General features: G+C 32.6%; 1 protein-coding gene and 1 long non-coding RNA gene across 12 annotated transcripts in view; one reads left to right on the top strand and one right to left on the bottom strand.

Annotated features, from left to right (window-relative positions):
* Positions 1 to 542: 542 nt before the first annotated feature.
* The window catches only part of LOC111004234 (probable nuclear hormone receptor HR3), an 81,302-nt gene continuing 55,796 nt past the window's right edge, over positions 543 to 26,048 (bottom strand). For 5 of the 11 annotated variants that reach the window (XM_045630674.1, XM_045630669.1, XM_045630673.1 and 2 more), the window contains 11 exons: positions 16,013 to 16,126; positions 13,495 to 13,608; positions 10,012 to 10,174; positions 8,980 to 9,170; positions 8,179 to 8,652; positions 7,026 to 7,140; positions 6,295 to 6,449; positions 5,515 to 5,623; positions 4,894 to 5,012; positions 4,330 to 4,480; positions 543 to 4,129 (listed from right to left, as the gene is read on the bottom strand). In XM_045630674.1, the coding sequence (XP_045486630.1) occupies positions 4,003 to 4,129; positions 4,330 to 4,480; positions 4,894 to 5,012; positions 5,515 to 5,623; positions 6,295 to 6,449; positions 7,026 to 7,140; positions 8,179 to 8,652; positions 8,980 to 9,170; positions 10,012 to 10,174; positions 13,495 to 13,608; positions 16,013 to 16,126 (1,832 nt within the window). In that variant the 3' untranslated portion in view covers positions 543 to 4,002. Of the gene's footprint in view, positions 4,130 to 4,329; positions 4,481 to 4,893; positions 5,013 to 5,514; positions 5,624 to 6,294; positions 6,450 to 7,025; positions 7,141 to 8,178; positions 8,653 to 8,979; positions 9,171 to 10,011; positions 10,175 to 13,494; positions 13,609 to 16,012; positions 16,127 to 21,743; positions 22,406 to 22,651; positions 22,753 to 26,048 lie in introns of those variants that run through there. The other 6 variants (XM_045630675.1, XM_022275163.2, XM_022275162.2 and 3 more) reach the window with 4 other exon arrangements.
* On the top strand, positions 7,363 to 8,167 carry LOC123689627. Its single transcript, XR_006750560.1, has 3 exons — positions 7,363 to 7,515; positions 7,743 to 7,837; positions 7,918 to 8,167. It is a non-coding gene; the product is annotated as an uncharacterized LOC123689627 (long non-coding RNA).

Consider the following 26,048-nt stretch of genomic DNA (forward strand, 5'->3'; position numbering starts at 1 on the left):
GTGATATGTAATTTTAACTTATGATGTATTCGCTGTATTGACTTGGTCAGCATGAATTAAGAAATATTAATTAGTAAAATAGATTAAATCTAGAATTTGTATTTTTTTTGCATCGGTAATCCTTGTTTTAAATCCATATTTCATCTGTAGTAGTAGTACTTTTTATAGATACTATCGTAATTAGCTTATGCTTATTAGCAAGGCAATTTCTGCCTGAAGCTGCCCACTGAAGTATTTCCGAACCATTTTTTGAATGATCCTAATAATCCAAGAAAAGAGCGTCCAATTCTTAAATGTCTGTCAAAGTGCTTGCCCTCTGGCAGTGCGAGTGTCCATGGGCGTCGATATTACTGAACAAGAGATGAACCTTCTGCCCGTCTCCAATAAAAAAGCATTTTTCGCCTAGACCGGAGCTTGTGAGAAAATTCACTCGGGGCTGAGGGAATTTGGGAAGGGGCAGAAAGCAATTTTTCAAATACAGAACAAGGAATATTATTATGATCTAGAAGGTGTCTAAAGTACTAGAAATAAAACACAGGAAATTGCAAGTGATTCGAGAATAATAATAAAAACAATAACATTTATTTTACTATTGGTTCTCAAATTCCTCCTCCAACTACTAAGGTACTTTAGTTTGTAATTTCACAAATCAACAAAGCTTCAGCAAACGTAAGTTAACCGAAAAATCTTTTTGAAAACAAAAAAAATTAAACGAAATAATTGAAATTAATTCAGATTACAGATATTTCGGTTAGCTTATGCGTACATTATATGTTATATATTCTGTTTCTTTACATAGATATAATATGTTTTTTTTATATTTTGTTACTCTTTAATATGTTCAGGTAATGTGTAAAAATACTTCAGTTAACAAATTAATATTTTTTTATAATATAAAATAATTATCTCATAGAAAACAAGATATAAAAAATTTTCACTATGTGTGATCAAGACCCAATATCAACGGGTATTGTATAAAATAGAAGCTCTATTCAAATCATTTACAAATAAAACGTTGAATTATAAAAAACACGATTATTCCCGCAATTGCTTGCTTTTTCGAAAAGTTCCTATCATTATTATGTGTCCAAGTCTATGATATTATTTAAGTGAAAATTTAGCAAAACATAGTACAAAACTTTTTAGAAATATCTAATAAAACTACCCAGCAATTTTAATCTTTACCCTAATTCTAGTACTAACACGACGCTCCTACGAGTGTAATCGTATGAAATATGCGTCTCTCTTAATCATTTCTGCACCAATCACAAGTCTACTTTATAAGAAGTATAGAATGGACACATTGTCACAGGTTTGGATTGTACAATGATCTTTTAAATAAATTCGACAAATGCCTCCGCTGTAGAATCTGAATTCGGTAAAATTATTATCTAACGCCGGCATGTTGCTTAAAAACTGATTGACTAAGCTTAAATAGGTATTTTAACGATAACAAAAGGCAGTAAGTACTATAGAAATGACCAAAGTTACTAAAGCAAATGAAATAACATTGCAGGTAAAATTCCAAATAAATTATACCGTGTTTGTTATGATTGTGAAATCCGTAGATTATTTTTTGGGTAAAGGTGTTAGCAATTACCCTTAAGAACATACATAACAATATTACCAAAACTATAGTAATAACAAAAGTAAGGACAATAAACCTCTAGATTTAAAAACCATAAATTGTCTATGGTCATTATAAAAAAAATCCTACTTGTCAATTAGTCAATCGGAAATTAAACACGCTCCTGGCATTAATTATACCTAACAATACCGTTGTAAAATTATTGCTAACTAATAATTAACGATTCGTAAATTATATTAAGTACTCAATAATAATTTGTACTTGATTAGGTTTTAATTTGAATCCAGATTCAAAAATGCGCGTCAGGCGTTAAATGTAGACGGCATTTTAATATTTAGGCAAAAAACTTTACCATTTTTTTTCCAATTCTCAGTCTTAGTGCTCTAATTTTTTTCGTGCACATTTTTTATACGAGTAATGTCTAATATTTATTACAAATTATTCATTTTATAAAGGTTTTACGACACACAGGTTCTAAGAACAAAAATTCATAAAAAAACTTAGACGAATATAAGATGGTATATAAATTAAAAATATAATGAAAACTAATTTGCATAAGTGATAATGTATCCGTGTTAAGATATGTATGTTTAATGTAAAATAGTAGTTGTGAAATAAAATCTAATGTAAAATTAGACATTACTCACTATAGCAAAATCAATACATACTAACACATCTAATAATGTGCATCTAATTAAAAAATGCATTCAAATAAATAAATACAATATATATTTTGTCATATTAACAAGGATTCTCAGAAACAACAAATCAGCAACAGTATTTTTAAAATAATACTTGAACCACCCGTATATTTTTATTCTATATTATGTTCTCACTATGTATGCATGATTAATTCTATTATATGAAGAAGTTAACACAATGTGGTAACTAAAATTAAAATAAAAAACCAAAAATAAAAATAAATATATTTTTATTCAACGAAAAATGAAAAAAATAAAACAAAATGAATAGACAATAACAGATTGCTTTATTAACAAAAAATATATAATATATATAAAGTAAAAACAACATTTTCACATGATTCGTCAAGATTGCGATCCCGATTAACTGTGGAAAATTTGTTTTTATATATTTTTTAATAGAATGTAAAAATTAAAAATAACCCATCGAACCTTATATGACATTTAATATAAAATACATATGATTAATAACTATTTACAAAATACGTGTTAAGTTTTATAAGATTTAACATTAATATAAACCAGTCTATAGTAAAGGCTATTTCACGAAACTTAGAGTAGTGTTAGAAAAATTGATAATTATTAATAATTCTAAATAACATAGCAGGCAATTTATATTTTTAAAACCAAAAATTACGTCATCGGTAAATAGCGAACGGCTTACGTATACAAGTCAATAAACTTTAAATGTAAAAATAAAAAAAAAATAATATAAATTATTATGCGTTTTCTGTGCATCATTATTATGATAAAAAACCGAACATGGCACCCAAGCGAAGAAAAGTGCTTAAAATGAGATCAAAAATCATTCCAAGAAACAAAAATTGCCTGCTAAACATCTCAAAACATTTGAGGGTACCGTTGTTAATTTAATAAATCAAATCTTATTATAGGCGATTTTGGGTGTCAAAAACCTGATACTTAATACACATCTTTTAAATAATTGAAAATAATTTATTAACGTATAAATAAAACGCTTCAACGTCCCGCCATAATAAGATTTGAGTATTCTAATAATATAATACAATTGCTCGCCTGATTTTGTTCAATACGCAACTTATTAATTATACTTTAATAATATTCATTAATTTTTCTTCGCTTTGTGTTCGACACCTTCAATAAAAAGCCAAAGAAAAAGACTACAAAAAATCGGGCAGTATCTGTATTCTTATATTACATAACCGATCTTAATTCGAAATAAAAAAAAACGTCAATATTAATAATCATTTGAAATAAATAACAAGTTAGCATAAATGTTGAAATAATTATAAAACCTATGAAAACGTTTCGCTAAACAAAACCGTTGTGTGATCATTATTCTGCTACATAACTTCTGTATTTATTTCTTAATAAAAACTCTATTTCTATTATTATATCTTTATATAATTATTTTATCATGTTAGATACATCATGATACCTCCATGACGCGCGAAAAAAAAACGCGCATTTGTAGACGAATCCGTAAAGCCAATACATTTATTACGAATCTTAATAATAAATGTAAAACTGACGGCGCCCGCGCACGCTTAGATACAAATTAAATAAACATTTATATATATACGTACGTACGTAAATAGCATTGTAACAGTCTCAATGTACATACATACAATGTATAAATAGGTTAACAATTGTGTGCGGGGCCATCAGTTTGGGCGAAATGAAAGTGAAAAATGAATGAACCAAGTCTTTGAGTCTCATTATTTGAGATCTTTATTATTGGTGCGTGTAGTCGAGCACATTGTCTAGTGAGAACAGTTCCTTGTAAAGCGCCGGGAACGAGTGATGTGGGTGCGCGGCCTTGAAGCGGCATAGAGCCTCCAAGTGCATCAGCGATAGTTCTCTGTCGGGAAAATTGTGAATTTTACTCCTGATTCAACGAGTTATTGCTTATCCTGGATTCGATTTTCGGCGAAACAGAATAAGAGGTATTCATTTGAAGGCAATGAAGTAGTAGTACGAAGAGGACTTATGCAAACGTCGATATAAATACATAATATAGAATATTACGATAGACTTTACTTTACCATACTAAAAACTTACCTGAAGGTGGGTATCTTAGCCAGCAATGTGTCGAGAACTGTGACGTCACCCTTGATTGGCGCGTGATTTGTCTCGATCTCATGGCGCATGGCCGTCATTGACATATTGAACAGACATTGGATCTCTGAGTTGCCACGGACGTTGTGTCTTTCTGGAATATAAACACACACATTTCAGTGTTTTATTTTGTTTTGTCAAATAACGTCATGATTGCCTATAAGTGTTTGTCACATTTAAAATTGTGCCAGGCGTTGGCAAGCTTTTTTATTAATAAAAAAAAAACGATAACATTAGAACAATAAAGTACCGAGTAAATAATATAAGCTAACTGTCTTAACCTTATATACAAGGATTTTTTTGTATGTGGAACAATACTACAAAAATTTGGTTTATACTCATTACTTTCAGGGTTAAATTAATAATGAAATGTTTAAGAATGCATTAGACTTGATAAGTAAATAAAGATGTAAAAAAAATCCTGTAATGTATATAGGACAAGGCAGACAGACAGTCATGTTATATTAGGTTTTAAAAATAATCTAGATGTGAGAGTAACATACGCACCTGGCCACAGCAACACTAGACTCTGGTATAGCGCTAACTCAGTTTCGGTCAGCTTCAGTCTTGCGATCGACTTTGCCACGTCAAATATACCCGACACTAGCGCCATATCACGAGGATCACTAGAAAAACAATTCGTTGATATATAGATTATTTCTAATAGTCTACGTCTAATTTAATCCTAAACCTGTTTTAAGGTCAAACTGAAAAATACTTCTAGTGCTACAGTAGTAAAATTATACTAAGTGTAAATAAGATATGTAATATTCAAGTATGTAAATAAGCATAGTACTTGCTACCCACAAGGAATTCTAGCGTCGGCAACATACTATTTTTTTATTACGTGGAAATGTTTTGCTTTTCTTATTATTTACTTTTTGTATGTAGCAATTTTATCGGGACAGCAAGTAAAATACAAAAATAATGCATGTTAAATGTGAGGCAAATGATTTTCATTATTGACAGAGTTCACATATTATTTTTATCTGTCGTGAGCAAATGTGTAGATATAAGCAAACCAAGGTTCAAATTTATTGCTTTAAAAAAAAATTAACAAGTATATTGATTAAAATGTATATTTTATTTATAAATTAAGAGACTTCATTGTAATAATAATAAACATACCGTGCGTGTACGCATTCCCTTATCGGCAGAACGACGTCTCCATACAATACTTGTTCCCTGTTGATATCAATCAATCGCGAGAGGCGGACAATCGCCAGCTCAAACGATCCTAGAATACAAAATATTTTCATTACTTTATAGTTCTCGAGAACTTTTCTTCACAAAAACGAATTATCCAGGCCTATTTTTTTTGGCAGGCAGATATGTGACCGAGTGGCTAAGCACCAGAGGAGTTTAGAAATCTCCCCTTTCCTAAAAAGGGACATTATTAACATGAGGGTTTATTGATTTGATTAGAGGGTTGGCGTCTTTTGCCGGGCCCGGGCGACAACTACTCCGAAAATATTGTCATAATATTTATGGGTGAGTTGGGGCGCCTGGCAGCCCTATATTATACACCATTAGCAATCATTAGTTCAACAGAGCATTGTTGGCCTAGTGGCTTCAGCCTTCGAAATTCCAAAAGTCGTAGGTTCGATTCCCGGCTGTGCACCAATGGACTTTCTTTCTATGTGCGCATTTAACATTCGCTCGAACGGTGAAGGAAATCATCGTGAGGAAACCGTGTCTTAGACCCAAAAAGTCCGCGGCATGTGTCAGGCATAGAAGGCTGATCACCTACTTTCCTATTAGATTGACAAATGATAATAAAACAAATACATAAATCTGAGGTCTAGACCTAAAAAGGTAAATCACTCACGTGAATTACAGCTTGATTTAAGTTCAAAATACCAAAATTTTAATATTATATGCAAATTATTTAATAAAGTACTATAATACCTGACTTAAGAAGTAGGATCTGATCATCTTGGCTGAGTTTCATGAAACCAGGAATGAGTTTTGCAAATTCAATGATATTTTGTATCATTGCTGTCAGTTTGTCCGCGCAGTCCAGCCACATCTCTTCGTATGTCATTGAATTGTAGAATAATAGTCTGTGAAGTAGAAATTATTGTTGATTACATTCACGAAATAAAAAGCGTTTACAACTCTAGACCTTGGTACAGATTTTTAATTTTAAAGTCACAACTTAATAATGAAAGTAAGTCTTATTTTTTTTATGTAACATGAGGCAAACGGGCAGGACGCTTATCTGATTAGGGTGATATCGCCCATTGTTCATCACCGCTCTTTTCTCGAAGGGCTCGAAGTCGGGAGTACCTCAATATCCAGCTGGTTCCACATAGTGGTGGTACGGTAACTGCCTTAAGACACGCTACGTTGATTGATGAACGTCGAGGTGATAGTGATGGTTTTTGTTTTTTTTATTTATAGAACAGGGGCAAACGGGCAGGAGGCTCACCTGATGTCAAGTGTTACCGCCGCCCATTGACACTCTCGATGCTAGAGGTCTCGCAATTAATTATTATTTTAATCACTGTTTTAAGATAATAAATACAGTAACTACAGTAATCTTTGTCTTCGATTTAAACACTATTTGGAGGTTTGGAGATTAGAAGAGCGCTTAGGGCGTTTCTGACTAAGGGTGTTATAAAGTATAAGTAACGTACTTAGGCACGTCTGGTGGCTTTCTGAACATCTCATGGATGTATTCAAGTTTTGGATTTGTGTTTGCATGAGCTTCGGCTAAGCTCTTCACCAACATCTTGCTTAGATCGCCTTCCGCTGGAAAAAATATAATATTAAATGAAGAGTCATTTAAAATCTAAAATAAATTTCATATTAAAACATTCTTTTGTAATACAATTCTTAGTAATAACTATAATTTTCTACATTATTTAAATGTATAGCACTATGAATATATAAGCTACAACAATACTACTTAAAACTATTAAAAATACAACTAATTTTAACTAAATGTATAACGAAAAATTACAATAATCTGTGGTACATCACGTTTCATGCAAAATTGTCAAAATACTGTCAAATGTAGTCTTAAATTTACATGAAAGTAATTTTAATAATGATATTGGTTTAAAGGATAAAATATGGAACCACTATCAATTTTATTACTTGGTACTTGTATTATTGCGTGTTGGCGTAAGATTTTTTACGTTCTAAAGTTTTTATGTATGTAATTAATGTGTCCTGTAATCGAATGGGAGCAGACTTTTTGCGCTGTATTTTATATACAAGTAGGTGATCAACATATTCTCTTCAATGCATATTCAATTTATGGGTTATATGTATGGACAACTATTATAAAAACAGTATTTTTTTGCAAGTTGTTTTCACGCAGATATATTAACAAATATCGATATTTTCAGCATGTTTGTTACCGTGTTGCTTAGCTCTCCCAATTATACCATATCCACTACTAATTATAGACTCCACGAAAAATATCGATAAGTCCAAAAGAGAGGTAAGGTTTATTTCATGTCCTATATGATACGAATATTTTTCAATATATTGATACAATTATTGATTACAACTATATTGTAGATGGACAGTCGTTTCTACTACATATGTGTTACGAAAAATGGTATATTCTTAAAGAAAAATCGAGGTTATGAGAAGTTGACTACTTTTTGATATAACTTTGTTATTTTTATAAAATTAAAATGTTTTGTGCATTTACATAAACAGTTTTCTTAACCTAATGTGAACCAAAATTTAGCAGGCAGAAACAAATACGCAACTTAAAAACTTTCTACAAAATATACGTAACAGAGCATCTACACAAAAATTTGCTTCTGAACTCACACGGCAAATCTTCGCTCGAACTACTTGAACCCTGATGTCGTCGCGTCACGGCGTTCGGGTTGACCATTCCCATCCCCGACATATTCATATTCAACGGATCCATCATTCTATGACCACTACTGGACGTCATATCGTCCGGGCTTAGCTCCTCGTTCAAGGAATTCTGACTGACCAACACAGAATTCTGTATCTCCATGGGGCTATGTTGTATGTTTGACGGACTGTGTAGATATGTCGTTGAGTCTACATAACTTGCAACAAGATTGTCAACGCCGATTGATGTTTCTGGTTTAATTTCTTGTTTTATGTTAATAACTCCGCTGGATATGGACACGGGTGATTGTATTCGCTCCTCGTATCGATCGAACTCCTGTATTCGCCGGCTGTCAACGTTGACAGGCCGGATTGTTGATGTGGACGTTGATGTTGATGTTGTTGTTGGTGTTGGACGAATTGTTGACTTTTGTTGTTCGTCTAGTTCAGAACGGTGTGTTAGTAAGCGATTTTACAGGAATGTTACAACTTTATTTAAATGTATGCACGTTTGGTACGAAATAGAATAGGAAATCGCAAAATACCTATCAAGGAAGCTTTTTTTCAAGTTCAATATGGTTTATAAGTTCTGCCAATTTATCCAATTTTCATAACAATTGTTTTCGCATATATATCTAGAGTTACATTTGTTAAAGAAATATTAATTGTTCGTGTTAGTAATATAATCTATATCATATAGTTTCTTCACGTCTTAAAACTAATTGACCCAATTGATCAAAGAGTTGAGGTTCATTGTACTAAACTTACCATTCCCAATAAAATCTGTTTCAAGAAAGCCAGCCGTCTGTTTCGGTTCATACGTCGTTGAGTCAACGTAGTCCGCTGACACGTCGTACTGTTGCTGTGGTTGTTGGTGCAAACCGCTCATATTTGACGTTAGCGTTGGCGCTGTGTTGTTGTAACCATATGATGAAAGAGGCGATCCGTAGCCCGGATAGCTGGAATTTAAAATTATATTTAATAACTCTATTAGATGTAAAACATTGGGTTCCCTCCACTAAATACACACATTTAAAAACTATTAATTATGAGTTTAACTCTACGTATATTATGAGAACTACATTGAAATTGGTATCCTTTAGAAGTAATTATAAGACACGAGTGCCAATACTATTTAAATAGTTAAACTTTAAAGTCGCTAATGAAGTCAGCTTACAAGTATGGCTCCAGTCAGTGTAAGACCGTTTGCAATTAATAGCAACGGTTTTAAAACAAGACAAGTTGATGGAAAAAATTATCCCATTACAATTCAATACGCATTCAATTAATTATACCGCACCATCTACAAGAACCTCAGTACCGCTACTTGATACTAGATGGCGGTATTTACATTAACCGTTACTCTTCGCTGTGGTAAACGGGAAACGTAATGACAATGTCTGCGTCGTTGACATCAATAGAAGTAATGAATTACAAGAAATATCTAACTGTTCGTTTGTGACAGCGAAAGCGTCTAGGTTATGTAACGGGATTAAAAATGGCGGGATAATGCCGTGCTTTTATAGGTTTCATAGATTCATGCGTTAAGGAAAATTTTATTACGTTTTTAATATGCGAGTTCAAAACGGAAGCGAAATTGTAGATTTTACTTATGTGATCAGCGACCGTATTTCCGACGTTTAAATATAAAAAATACTAAATGAGGCTTTTGAGGATTGTTAAGAAAATAGTCTTGTTGTATAATACGACGCTAAAATTTGCTAAGAGCTTGCTAAAGATCAAGGACCTTTAGATGTTACAAGAACCGTCGTTCATCTACTAAACAAAAGATGGCGTTACCTATTATAATGCCCATGGAATTGATCGCTGGAGCTGGGCGTTTGTCTTTGTGAGTCATAGACTGAGTCTGGAGCTGCTTCAATTTGAGTGCGAAGTTGTACCGCTTTCACCTCCTCTTGTACTTTTTCCCGCTGCTTTTTTGACATACGACCAAATTTGACAGCTGAAATAAAATACATTCTGAATATGAAAAACGCATTGAATTAAAAATAAAGGACGGTCAATAAACAGTTAAGCACGATTTGCCATTCTAAATTCAAAAATCGCAATCTGTCCTTTTTTATTCAAATCACCTCACAAATACCTTGAACACCGTTACACGTACAAGACATTTGTGTGTGCGTGAATCGTTTGTATGTGTAGCGGGCATTGGCATACTGCCTAGTGGCACAACGAACTCGATGTACCTCTGACGTTACATGACGTATTGTATTACTACGTAAGGATGTCCCGTTCGGCAATTCGCGAGATGCAGGGTTACCCTTTGCAAAAATATAAAATTCTAAATTGTTTTTACACAAATTATTTAAAACTAAAGATCATTTACAGCCGGAAAACTTTTCATCTTAAATAATAGGTTATATTTATTCCGAGAAGGAATTGAATGTGGGAAGTATAGTGATCTTTACAGTTTATACTTTATAGTTTGCCGAAATCGACGAAGATGGCAACCCCAAATATTTCAATACGATTCTGACAACGGTTGGCTTATTTTTTCGGTTGCTCCTTTGTGGCGTTCAATGAACTCACCATTCTAAATAGAGCTTTGATTTTAAACATTTTAGTCGCGAAACGGGGTCATGTTATTTTGACGGGGTTTAACGAAAAGCCATTTTAAAATGAGCTGTATTTTTATAAGCGATATGTGGTTGCAGGGATCCTATTTTTGGGCTTTGTTTTTCGAAACAGTACTCTTTTGTTTCATACACAATGCTTGTTCATACGCAGTTCATAAAAGAAAATATAAAATGAAATACGCTTTTGTAAGCTTCCGTGTTTGACTATTATAATAATTACACACATGAAATACGACTTAGTTTACCTCTTTTTATTATTTATATTGATAATGTATAATAACTCATTGCTATTAGTAGTTATGCTTGTATAACACCTATTTTATCGATATAAACAGCCCTACATAGCGAAAAGTTTAATTATTCCTCTATTATTACATAACGTAATCAACTATGTGACTTGTTACGTGTACATATAAAAAGGCGTTACGCTTATGACTGCATTGCACAACACAGCGATGCGACATGATATCGATATTAACCGAATTGTATCGAAAAAATAGGATAAAATTTAAAGCAAACTTAATTATCTTCTATGATAACATGTTACTGAGTAAATTGCAGTAACTTATGTGTTATCAAAATACAGCAACGTATATAGTTGATTCTACATTTCGTCTATACTGTTGTATTAGTCTCAATTTATAATGACCGTTCTGCCTTTATTTTTCAATCTGTAGTACTTATGGTAATAAAATCTTGATTTTCTGTAACAATTTTTTTTACAGAATCAGAAATCTATAATTAATCTCTTTGCACATACTATTTGAAATCAACTATTACAAATCAATTACAATGAATAACAGATAGAAGTAAGTTAACAAATCTTTTACTTAATGTCAAATCCTGAAGCACGGAACGGAACATAATTCAATAGATGGGCGAGGTTCAAAAATCTACCATAATATTACAAAACTTTGAATCTATTGATTATTATTATTATACGATTATTATTCTTATATATCTTTATAATTTGACTTCGTTACTATATCTTTATTTGAATAATCAATATGTACAACATTTCAGTATTTTCATAGACAGATCGAATATGATCAGATATTCAATGATTTAAGGTATAACATAATATTAGGAATTAAAAACGTTAATTTTTCTAACTTAAATATAATAAACATCATCTTAATTATAATTTGATCTGTAGAGCATCGATATAACCGTACATCACTAGCGGTTACGTCAGTTTACGCAATAGCCAATGCACAATACGCTCGAACTGCGTCGCGCTATGCGACTTGAAGACTGTTGCATGCTCAGTGCTCCAATACGAGTTGGACTTGTATCCCCAATAACACACTTCTGCTTCTTTCTTTTACTAACTAGACATCTAATAAAAAGCAGACCCAAATATTTATTACCACGTAATCCGAAAATCAGCAACGGATATTATAGATCTTAATAGGCAATTTTTATCCTGATTTAAAAAAAAATCAAAAATCTTTTATTCATATATAAAAGAAATATAGGTACATTAAATGATTCTAATTTTACATTTACTACCCGTTCTCAAATCAGGGGCGTTAATTAACTGATATTTCAGTTAGAACTGACTAACTTATAGGTATTTAGCAGCAGCTCCTTACGAGTCTTTAGCAACTCTTTCAAAAATGAAATCCGTAAAATATTTAATCGCCGATGTTAACATACATACACTACAACCATACTCTCTTATATTGTTAAGTTTGTAAACCTAATTGGCGTTTCGATTTATAAAATATTCCCTAAGGTTTATTAATTGAGTAAAAATTTCCTAATATTGGTTTCTTGTAAAATTTGTCGGTAAAACGGGATCTTAAACATAACTTTATATATTTAAATTTTCTGTTAGCAATATTTCATTTCTATAGGGTTAGTTCGCGTAATTTTGTTTACTGCCGAATTTTGTGGAACACGCGTTGTCCTAATTAACGTATAATTAAATGGGAGAGAATCAGAGCTTGACATGATTAATTCCTGACTATTTAAGTTTTTTCAACTAAAATCACTGATATTTTTAATACCCCATAGTTATATTTTATTTCAATGTTTAAATATGTGTTGGTTCGAGTGACAATTATGTTAGCATTAATCATTGTGTATCCAATTAGTCTGTACTAATACATTTCAGTCTGTATATTTTTTTAAATCAATTTATAAAATTTTCTTCGTTAATAATTTCTTAGGTGTTTCCACATTAACTTTATCATTTGAACCTTATGATTGTAACATAACAACCGTTATCGCGCCTGATAACGTGCCGTTGACCCCGCGTTTGCTTCCTCATACCACTGGCTTGTATTTATAAACCAGACTTTTATATTAAATGAATCGGCATTTATAGAATAGGTGGCGTTAACATTTTAATTTGTCATCTCGGCATCGTAAATAATATCGTAATATTTTTAAGTAGGATTTTGAATTTAGAACGCAAAACTTGACTCGCTCTACGTATAAAACTGTTTGGTGAATGCATTGTACTCGTAGGTAAATCGGCTTGGTAAATTAATGAATGATGCGTTTATTATGTTTACTATTTCGATATTTCTTGATATAATAACTCCCCTTCATAGACGCTAGTACAGCGCTGTCAGATCGTAAGCACAGCCAAAAATACTTTCAAGCTGAAGAAGCAGAAGAATTAAGTGAAAGAAGTATTCTTTACACAGATTTGGGATATAAATTCTGTAACACTTACCATCACGACTCATGCCGAGCTTCAAGCATTTCTGAAGGCGACAGTATTGACATCTGTTGCGATTGACGCGGTCTACCACGCACGCCTTGTTACGAGGGCACTGGTAGTTCACCACTGAAAAATTTCACTGTGTTAATAACAATAATTATTTATCAGCTATAGGGGAACAGCGTTTTTATAGACATGATGCATGTTCTAGATTTAAATTTAGCTTTCCAAACGATTTTTAATCTACGAGGACTAGTACCCTACGGCTAATTTTGGTCCCATATTTTGGATAAATGTGGGGGAGCAATCGAGCCTACGGGACTCCCAAAAGGGGGGCCGCCCATGGATACCCTTTTTAGTAAGTGTGTTGCCGACCATTGAAGTATGTTATTTTTTTCTTAATAGCAATATTGCTTAACCACAAAGTTGATGGAATCACCACATCAGTATCAGAAGTTTTTGGCTTGGCATTTTTTTTTAAATGTTCATCAATTTTAATTAACTGTATCACAGTTCTTGTACACTTAATGAATGGCCAGAATCAGGATATTCTGTCTGATTTGAAGGTGATAAGCTTTAGTTTGGAATGACTCTTCTTTGAATCGAAGATGATCATCAATATTGATTGGAAGACAGATTTTTTCACCAATCGTTTTTGGGGTTGGATTGACTTCGCTTCTAAGAAGACTAGACTAGATGGACTACTAGACGGCCATACCGCAAAAAAGCTTTGATAGTGCCAAAACAATTGTCAAAAGTCAACTTTTATTATGTCCAAACAAAAATTCGGTCTTGAAAAATACTTTTTAATACAGTTGCTCAAAAAGTGGCATATTGCAGGGAGGTATAGCGTTCGGAAAGTGAGCTATTACACACTCGTGCTTTTTCTTTGCCATTCCCGCACTCGTGCGTTTTCTTTGCCAACTGTCAAAACAATGTGTATTAAAAAGAAAAAACCAACCACGAAGGTTTTATTCAAAAGATTCATAGAAGTTTTTATGATATATGATTTCTAAATATTATAATAATTGGATTCAATAAGTTCGGTTAGGTTTCTTTTCATTTCATATCAATTAAAAAAATATTAAAAAGAATTTTATAATATATGCAAATACGTATTTTTAAAAAGTTTACTAATAATTGGATTCAATAAGTTAGGTTAGGTTTATTTTATTTCATATCAATGAAAAAAATATTAAAAAGAAAAAACTAACCATGAAGTTTTTACTAAAAAAAATCACAGAAGTTTTTATGATTCATGCAAATATTTTAAAAAGAAGCTACTATTTGTTTCAATATCAGATTTAATGAATGGACTCAATGAGTTATATTTGGTTTTCTTTCAATAAAAATAGTCTACTGAAGAATTGGCTGTATGGGCCAAGTTCCCTTTGCCTACCCAGAATGGGTGAAGAAAAGAAAAAACAAGCTTTGCTCATATTCTGTGCGGTTGGCGCCATTTTCCAAAGATGTTCTTTCGAGTTGAGTTATTTGTTGCACAAAATGAGTAATTTCGACGATATTTTATTTGAATGAATACCACCCGAACTCAGTATAATTGCATAAAATGCTTCGGAGAACAATTTACCGGAAACATATAAGTCGCTACATATCTACGTGCAACGAATTTATTCCGTAGAGAGAAGAGAAAAAAAGCAAATAGTTTAATTAAATTGCTTAATTTTTTCGCAACTGTATTAAAAATAGTCGTTCAGTACACGTGCGGAACCGTCATTGCAACTTGTCCCGACTGTCAACCCTCACCTTCGGCTGCGCCTCGGCTCGGGTAGACATTCGTCGGAACTCGTTGCAATGACGGGCTTTCCGCACTTGTAATGAAATATACTATTTTGATACTAATATTGCCGACTATACACTTAAGACTAAGTATACACTTAGCATGTGTAGCACTTAGCATTATCTTCGAGAAGGTAATAAACGTAAGTACGTTAAATTTTGTTTTTAAGGTAGTTGTAGTTTTTAATACAACAGCAATCTTTATCAAATCTTATTTTTAATTTGAGTGTAAAGAATGGGTGCGATTTCGTGTAATCACCCAGCTAAGAATGCAAAAGTATGGCCCTCAGCAAAACAGACCATAATCCAGTGTATTCCATGATGGGGAAAGGGCCAAGAGGGGAAGATTTTGATTATTAAATTCGAAAAATTCTTAGATTTATTTGGAATTTTAATTTCAGTTATTCATTATATTTTGAAAAATTACTTTCTGGTCCTATTAACTTATCATTTAACATGTGAGTAAGAGTTTCTTAAGTGTACAATTGTTTTTTTTTTATATTAAAAATTATATATGTTACATAGGACAGATAAGATTAAACACTGCCATAACGAAACGCTTTCAAATTTTCTACTAAATTGTCTTTATCATAGAAACAGCGCGGCTGTAAAATTATAAATTTACTGCTTTTCACTGTTAAGGCAAGTGATGAATTTTAAAAAAAGTGTCTAATTAGATGCTTTAGTATAATTTAGTTTGGAGGAAGATGAGGGGTGAATCTGTGAAGCCGACCTGTACTTTGTGAGCGCCTGAAGAATCCTTTGCAGCCCTCGCAGGTGATGACACCGTAGTGGACCCCTGATGATTTGTCTCCGCATACCTTGCATGGTATTATCTCAATTTGGGCTGGAACAAACGAAAAAACAAATGAATATGGTGGGGTGATGAATGTAGTCGATGAACACATCATGATGACTCATGACTTCCCACGCATTTGCAAGAATGTTTGCAATAAGTAAAACTTTGAATGTTAATTGCGTTAAAGGAGGTTTGGGATAAATATATAACAATTTACATAATTTAGGCTCTAAGAATATATATTTTACAGAAACGTAACGTATGTATATATTGGTATGAATAAATACAGTTCTTGATGTCCTTATTAGATTTATGAATGAGCTTCCTTGCATAGCCTTTTTAGGTAAAATGTCATTGAACCTGGCAAGGTCGGAGCGCGGTCATTGCCTCTATCTACTTCTTACAATTCTCATCCTTATATTCCTGATATCAAAGTTTAAATCGCTTTAACAACCTTATCATATAGATTCCAGATTTTAAAAAACTTAAAAAAGACTTTGTGTAAGTAGTTCCTTATATTTAATTCCATTTGAGCCACAAGTTTATATAATTTTTTTTAAATAATAATAATTAATACGTCTTAGGTTTTTTGAGTAACGTTTATTTTGATGAAACAAGGGGCAAAATTAAGGCTTGATGATGCGTTGCAAAGTTGTCTTACTCCTAATCGTTAAATCGCGGATATTTTCTATGGTAGTTCTAGTTAAAAATAACACTTATGTTCTTGAGTTAAATACTTGGATAAAACCAACATTCTTCATTTTTAAAGAAAATTTATCCAAGCATATAGTTGGATGTTTGGCTTTGGATATAGACAAATTTCAATAGTAATAGGTTATCTTAATCATACGCAGACGAGGTCGTAGGCATTTGCTACATAAAAAACAATAAGGATTCATAATCAAATTGTCATATTAATTATTATTTAATATTTATTTAAGCTACAAACCTATTATAACTAATGATTTCCACGTGTAAATGATATACGGAACATATAGATTTTACGCCCTATATAAAGAATACTACATTTTTTGATAGTTTCAGTAAACTATTAGCAAAGATTAACCAAAATCAATTAACTATGTATATTAGGTTCTTCATATGTTTTGAGAATTACTTCCGAACACATTCCTGAGAATAATGAAATTAACTCATGAGATTTAATTTTAAATAGATCTACTCATAAAAATTGATTATATCACAATACAATCTCGAGGACACCCGTTGCACTCAGCTGATGTGACGTCACGGGTCAGTGACCTTGCAACTGTATCGAGTGACGTCATTAAGATTCCCGGTAATTGAATAATTTGAAAATGGAATGTTTTTGAAGGTGTTACCTTTTGCCCATTCTCTTTAGCCATATTAAATACGTCTACATTTTAAATATGGAATATCACTTCTTAGAAGTAGTGTTTTTAAACGTTATTATTTCTAATTTAATTAATTATAGCCTATTTAATATTATATGTAACCAACTTAGACAGAGTTTATTCGAATTCGTATTGCTGAGGCATTGATACTTTTCAAAAAATTGATTTATCACTAATACACACCCACCTACGTCACAGTTCAATGTACGTTAGCCAAATCCAAGCTTGGTTCGAAATTTGAATTTTAATTTAACGGACTGATTTTAGGGTCGCGCCTTTTAAAAATAATATATTAACCAGTAACCAACAAAAGATGCACATTTGAAGAGGAAGAAATATAAGTAAACTTTATTTTTTGATAATTGATCCGTTTAAAATATTAAAAACGGTAAATATTAAAAAAAGATTTTAAAAGTTTTAAACATAATTGAAAGTTTAATACGAAGATACAATTTCGTATTATAATACGGATAGTACTGGCTAAAAGTTTAAAAAATAGAAAAATTCCGAGGTATTCATCATTAACTACATAATTTTCTCTATTAGCAACCCTGTCATGGGTGAACGCCCGCTGTTGTCCGAATGTACAACTATAAACTCGTCTATTCCTTATTTAAACTCTAACACAATGGGACAAGGTATAATTTTCTACTTTATAGCGAACTTTGAATCCTTTGGATTCGAAATTCGAATGGACATGGATAGTTCTAAGAACAAGTATTTTATGCTAAAATGTAATAAAATGTTTTACAAAAACAAATTTTATAAATCTCATAAATTAGAAGTATATTAAAAAAATTGATACAAGCGAAAATTGTAGGAAATTTTTATTTTTAACTATTTTCTTCCTCGTTTCTTTTAAAAATCACAATATTTAATTTTATTGGTTCGTATGTGATATATATAAATTATGTGGCCTTAAAACTTTATAATTAATAATTATATTAATAAGGCATGTCAATCGAGGTAATATCTCGTTACACGCTTATAAAATTGTCAATTTTAGCATTACACGGTGACAGTACAGGTTCGTTGAACCCCGAAACGCGCTGTCAGCTGATTCGAAGCCAAAACTAAAAATATGCAAGTAAACACCTCGCAGACGACGATTTAAATGCTTTAAACTATGAATTTAAATTCTTCTAGAAAAATTGTCTTGTTTATAGTTTTAAAATAAATGTTGGTTACATCTTATGTTTTTGCACGTAATTTTATAAATATCATGTAATCCCAAAGCGAAATATGTAGTTTTATTGATTAATTAGGCAAAAGATGTCTAGCGGAAGCGTGGCCGTAACAAACCTGGCGCCGTACAGTTGCAGATGAGGCAAAGAGAGACTTGGAGAGAGGTGAAATACGAGGCTCAAGACCGAGCGCGATGGGGACTAAATGAGAGCGCCCTCTGCCCCATCTAGGGGTTAAAGGGCATTCATTCTAGTAAGTCGCTCGTGTCTACCAAAACACATTAAAAGTTAAGCTTATTACTAAACTTTTGATGTGGTTTGGTAGACCGTATCGTGCCGTTGGGTGACTTTCACCCATCAGGGCATTCAGGGCATCGATTTTTTATTCATCAAAAGTTTAAGCTATGTATTGTTTACAACACCTTCATCTTTTAGTCGATATCAACTCCGGGGAAATAAATACAGATAATACAACTTTTTCTACAGCTGTGATACTTTTTAACATTCAACACCCCTTTGTCTTCAGCTTGGCCACGCATGCGAAACGTTGGAAAATTAAAAATAATGTTAAATACATAATTATAAGTTTATAATAATATATAGCTTCGATCCGTTGAAAGTGTTTTTTTTAAATGTATAAAAGTTAAGTTAATAAAAGACAATACCATCATCAAAAGTTTTTGTGATAGTAATGAATTAAGTTAATTTGTAATACAGTTTATTCAATGAATATGAACGTAGGCATAAGTAGTTAATGAGACCAAATTGCTCAACTAATTTCAAGGTCTTATGCAGATTTCATTCACCTATGTGAGGTCAAACAACCCTTGGTGTTTGCCCAATATTTTTGCCTGTTTCGTAATCATTTTATCACACACGACGTGTATTTTTTGTGTTCCGCGCACATAGAATTGGTGCACAGCCTGGGTTCGAACTAACTATCTCTGGGATGAGAGTTGCATCCTTAAGCTACCAGAACAACGATGCTCTCAGTTCACAGCGTATAAACGTTTATACGCAATCTTTATTTTACAAGTAGCAAGTGCGTTGCCGGCCTTTTAAAATTGGTACGCTCTATTCTTGGAACCCTCTGCATCGAATAGCATAAATTGAGCTATCGCTTTTGGGAGTTTTTTTAGGAGGAGGAGGTTTTTTGGGAGTTACACAATACGTTCGCTGTTTTGTTTTTATGCGCAGATGACGTAATTTGTATGTATGTATATAGTGTGGACTCCGGTCATGGTCCATTTGGTCAGTTCCAGCAAATTCGCTAGCCTCCTTTCAGAAGCTCAGAAGTTTCCTGGATTCGCAAGCTGCACGAAGCGATCTCATTACTGCAAGGATTTCTGTTTGGGAAGCCACAGACATTCCAGGACTATGTGGGTGACTGATTCCAATTCGCTTAAACAGCTGCACAAGGGACTGTTTGTCGCGCCAAGCACAAAGAGATGTTTAATAAGGAGACAGTGGCCCGTAATTGTCCCTATCATTACTTTGAGATTAATGCAGTTGAGTAGTAGTTATAATTGAAAACCTTGGATTTAAACCGATAGACCAGTTTACACAAATGAGTCTTATCCAAAATTTCCGCGATTTGGCGTGCGTCAAGTTACTTAACCTACATAACACAAAGAGGTAGTTTTTGGGGCACATTAGAACGATAATTTTTACTAATTGTAAATAAATGGTCGAAACTAGGTGACACCAATGTCTAAATATGGGTGATTAGTTTTTACAAATGGCGACGTTTTTCTTCAAATGTTTTTACTTAAGAAATTTTGATTGCATACACTCTATTGCCTCTGGATCCAAATAGTTATTAAATCGGACAACCTCTATATGTCTAACTGTTTTTACTCGTAGCTTAATATAGATTAAACTAAAAAAGCTTTTATAACATTGCAATTTATGGAAGCTCAAATAAAAGTGCTATCAACCTAATATAGTAAAATGGAAACAATCCATGTTTACATATATTATAAGTTATAATGTGTTAAATATGTGTTTTAATTTATAACACATATTATATGTATAAAAAAATTTGCTGTTCTTTTGTCTCGCTAAAACTCGAGAATGCTTGGACTGATTTGCTAATTAGGATCATGAAATATTTGTGGATGTTAAAGAAATGTACTTAAAATGCCAATTGAATTTTCCAATAAATTATTAGGGAAATATTTTGTCTAAGTTGTCATATGTGTATGTTGAACGATCTCATTGGTCTGTTTTTGTTTTAAGTTTTGACTCAAATAATTAGGTGATAGAAGTTTACCGGGTCATCTACTGCCTTATAAGATTTATTTAGTTAACAAAAATAAAAGTATTAAAATATCTGCATATTTTAATGAACGAATTTAACTTTATATTTATCCAAGCTTTAAGAAGCAAGTTTAAGAATCTAATTAAAAAAAACTAAGAAAATAAATAAAGTGATAGTAACAATAAATAATTTTATCATTGTTTGTGTCATTACACAAAGTTCTTATTATTCTTAGTTATTGATAACTCATAATTAGTTTTAGACATAAGAACGGTATTTATATATTTTAAAAATCCAGTTTGACAACATTAAAGATGTCTTTATCTGTGCTCTCTTTTTACCATCGGTAAACTTTTTGATACACTTGTCAAACACGAGTTATGTTCTCAAACATTCAAAAAATATATAGTCGGGAAAAGACTATATTCATTATCGAAATGTCAGCTAATTTAATATAATACTAAAGTCATCTAGTAATAAAATATTTTCTTAATCATAAATTATTATACACTTTCTGTAGAGGAGACGGACGTCTAGGAAAAAATCAATGTTTTGTCTACGCAACGTTATGTAACGGGTTGTCGTCTGATAGTACTTTGCCCCGAATGGGGGTATGAGGCCGTAAAATAAGGCACATGGGTACATCACCCAGGTGCTGCAGATAGGACTTATTTTCGAGGGATACGTATACCAAATTTATGACAAAGCGAACATATACTTAAAATATGTTAGGTTCAATATATTACGTAGTTTTCTTGATATGTTAAACAGGTAGGTATATGACAATATATATTATTTCAATGAAAGATTTAAAGGTGAAATCCCGTTTAAAAGCTAGAGACAAATACCTCTTATAGAGTTGGCAGATTTCTTGTCCATGAACATTCCGGAGATCGATGACCCAAACATCCCCTCGCTGTTGGGGGGAGGCGAGGTGCTGTCAGCTACGGATCCTGACGTTATATCCATTCCCATGTGCATGCCTTGGACCTCATGCGGCTCCCGCTTCAGCTGCATCCCTTGGGGCAACCCTTGCTGATGCAGCATCGTCGAGGCCGACGAGTGTCCTCCGTGCTGGTCCGGGGGCCACTGAGACCCGAACAGTTCGTGGAACTGATTATTGTTCATCTTCCTTTTTCAAAGTTTCAATTTAGGTGATCTTTGGCCAGGCGAATCGTATTCTCATGGCTCAATGTCACTCTTCAAGGGTGTTCAAACCGACTATGTCGTAAGGCAACGTGAGACCATAAATTTCTTTCTTCGAAAAAAACTATGGCACTAGTGTCAACTATGTTGCACTGTTTTAGCTGATATATATGTTCCGACCGAGCGGGGATGTTAGATTCCTTTTCGCGAAGTTTATTTCAGGTATTAACTTTTTGAAAAGTAACAAGTTTTTTGGCATTTTGTAGCCGTCGTCTCTGTTTATATTTCCCTTCGTTTCTTATTAAATAAACATTCTAATAAGGCACTGTTTATTTTATTGTATTTTCACACTTGTTCCCCTATACTATTTAAATTATACCAATAAAGATTAACAGAATAAAATAATCTGTAAACAGAAAACAAGAGGAGTAAGGAGTATTTATTTCAATTTTTTTAAAGGAAGTGGGTAATTGCTGCGTTATTTGGTCTTGGTCAGATATTTAAAATTCTGTTAATCTTTAAAGTTGATTTAAAAGACCGTTCCATTAAAATCCGTTTCACTGCACTAAAGGCACTATCACAAAAACAAAAGATTTGTTCACCAACTCACTGCTATAAAAAAAATATTTGTACGTTATTTTGTACTATAGGTTGTTCACAACTCGGCTACGCGACCACGACTGCTTAAGATGTCGACGCCAGGGCGGCTCGATCGTGACTGACGCATTGACGAATCTTCAGGCCCGGCTAACAAAAATTATATATTTTTTCATTCGGACCGAATAATCAACTTAGCTCATAGTGATAGTTCAATCACCGCGCGGCGAATAGGCGAATTTTCGCCTTCAATTTTGACCGTTAAGCGTAGGGACCTTGGAGGTTATAAAGGGTCTTAATTGAGCCTCACATTGCCGTGATTAGGGCTAGGAAAATGTTTACAATAAAGTAATTAAGTGACAAATTTGCCCAGCATGAGTGCTACGGGAGTTATCGATGTGTGCGTGAAGCGTATACGGACGTAGCGGCGCGCGCACACAGTCGCGCCGGCGTCACAGCGTGTCGTTGAACCCGGGACCCAAACAAAGTAGATTTCGGTGAAATGCTGTTGAACTCTAGTTTGAATGTGGAATCAGCGGATGCTTGGACCGGCTGCATTTTTGGCAATTCGATTTTTGAAAATCTTAACCGACTTTTAACGCTTCGGCTAGGTGTCAATATTCGATTGTCATAAGGTCAATGACCTCGGTTTACATGTAATGACAGAGCGGTTTTCATATTATTTTCGACGACTGGTATTATGATTTGTCAGGTTGTTTCACAGTATTGGGTAATGAGAAACTTCATTTTATATTTGAATGTTTAATTTTACCAATCTGTATAATAACTTAAATTTTATTGCAAATAATTAAAATTATAATAATGCCGTTTGAGTTTAAAACAAAACTAAAATGTACTAAACCAAATCTATATGTATTACGTAACTAGTATGTAGCACAGTAGATATTGTATCAAAATCAGTCGACCACGTTCGTCACCTACTTCTGTCTGACCTAGACGTGGGTCAAAGAAACCATTTATTTCATAAAGCAAGCCAAAAAGGTCGACAGTGTAGGAGAGTTGTTAAAAAAATCAATACGCATTCAAAATGTTGCTAATACTTTTTAATGACATTGTTTGGATTATTAGTTGTGTGAAACTAAAAAAAAAAAATTATTATGTACGTATATTAATAATTTCAAGTAAGTCAATACTTAAATTCTATTCCTACTACTTAAGCCTCCAAAATCCAAAATCTTAAAACTCCAGCAACTTAAAAAATTTCGATTAGTATTTTAAATATAGAACATGCGTTATTCTTGAACAGTAATTCGATCAATATTCGGCAAATATAACTTGGCTTTAAATTTAGAACATTCCAAATTCGAATCAGAGCATGGCCAGGACAGATCTTTGAATTTTACAAAACGGCATCGTGGTAAGTAGGAGTATATCAAAAATTTCCCCATTCCGCTCCACCGCATTGGCGACCTTGCCGTGACGTCACACCCTTCGTTCAACGAACTATTGATTTTGTCATCACGTGCTCATTATGACATTAGTTTATGATAGAATTTTAACCTTTATCGCCTATTATAATTTGTGACATTATGCATCACTTTTTACATAAAATAAATTAGAAATAACTTTTGATGATGCGTCTAGCAAAAACGAGATGTTTTTACTCCATAAACTACGAAAACACTATCACAAGTGCAATGACATTGATAACAGTTGATAACGAAACCTATAATTAATAAAAACCTGAAATCTTAATTCATTAATCTTATCACATACAAGTTACCTGTTCATTTTGCAGCTAACTGATTTACTAAAACATAGAAAAGGATTTTCATTTATTTTTAATTTTCATATCATTTCAAGAATATTATTTGATTAATCAAATAATGGCTACTGAGAAGATAACAAAGGCTGTTTTGGTCTAAATGGATAGCATTGTTTTGACAGTTTAAGGGCGTTCTGATTTCAAATTTTGAACAAACAGCCGCCGAAAACTTCAAAAAACATTCGAGGAACCAATTCAAATGTTTAAATTGAGAACATTCGAAATTCAAATTCGAATGAGGCGAACTGCGTCCATCGAACTATGAACCTATGTATGAACTTCGGATGCCCCTATTTACAGTTAGTCGAAAGCTGAAATTGCAACTGTGCAAATATTGGGTAACGATAATTACAACCATTTGTGTTTAATTACAATTATAATTTTATTTTTGATTTTAATGAACCTAAGACTATGGTATTTACAGCCAGTAACGACTTGGCTTGGTTTCGACTTCGATTTTTGCATTCGTTTTATTGATATTTTAAGTTTTACTTCCTGTATTTTTTATTACGTATGTAACAAGCAGTAACAATCAACTTTAAAGGAGCATTCAGAAATGTATTTCGGATGTCTTTATATTACAAGCTATAACAATTAGGTAAATACAGTCATACAAATTTGACTTTCACTGGTTGTAAACAAATTCTTTTTTGAATTTATTCATAAAACATTATCAAAACACTATATTTGGAATAGTTGGTACTAAAACAATTTAAAAAAGAAAGAAAATGTAAATTTTAATATATATTCATATTAAATACACTCTATTTTTTATTAGTCATTCGATATTTAAATTTGCCTAGTAATTTGAGTAACACCTGACGTATAAGGGTGATACTCTTAATGAGAGGCCGCCGAAAAGTAAAGGGAATGATTGTGAGTCATGAGTGGAAAGTACCGGATCGCAATCAATCGCACATCATACACTGGTGTTAAGCACTTACTAGGCGAGCAATGAACTGTTTCGGGGTTCAATGCTCCAGACTAAGATAACTTTATCGATAGATTTATATGACGTTTCCGTCATTTTGACGTTTCGCGGGATTTTTAAATTTGACGTATAGAAATCGAACGTTTTTGTTTTTACTTTAAATAATTATTCCTTAATATATGAATTTATTATAAGATCTTGACATAAGGACTCATTATTCATATGTAATGAAATGATTTGTCGTGATGCTTATACATTGTCGCTAGAACAGATATAAAACGGTACTGTATTCTTCAGTTTGTCTAAAGTATAAATATGTACATAATAAAGATTTAAAAAAAACCTAACCGATAAATTTTTAATTTTTAATGCGTAGTATTTCGCCAAATTTTGTTGGATTAGCTGTGTATATAAAGGTGTAGATAAGCTGTTGCTAAGCGTTGAAGGATAATAGTTTATATATTTAAATGCCATCTAGTGGCACCCGGTGTATTACAGAACTTTATTAACATTAATTACGTAATTAATTTAAATTTAAACCAGTAGTACGTCTTAGGTCACCCGATAGATGAACTTTAGGCAAGATTAAAGATGTGCTCTTGATATTAAGTGCTCTAGATTCAGTTGGTAAAGACCAACTGAAACTAGAGCACTTATTAAAGAATAATGAGCAATTTTATGAAAGAAATAGAG

This window comes from Pieris rapae, chromosome 13 (assembly GCF_905147795.1).
Source record: "Pieris rapae chromosome 13, ilPieRapa1.1, whole genome shotgun sequence".
Classification (NCBI taxonomy): domain Eukaryota; kingdom Metazoa; phylum Arthropoda; class Insecta; order Lepidoptera; family Pieridae; genus Pieris; species Pieris rapae.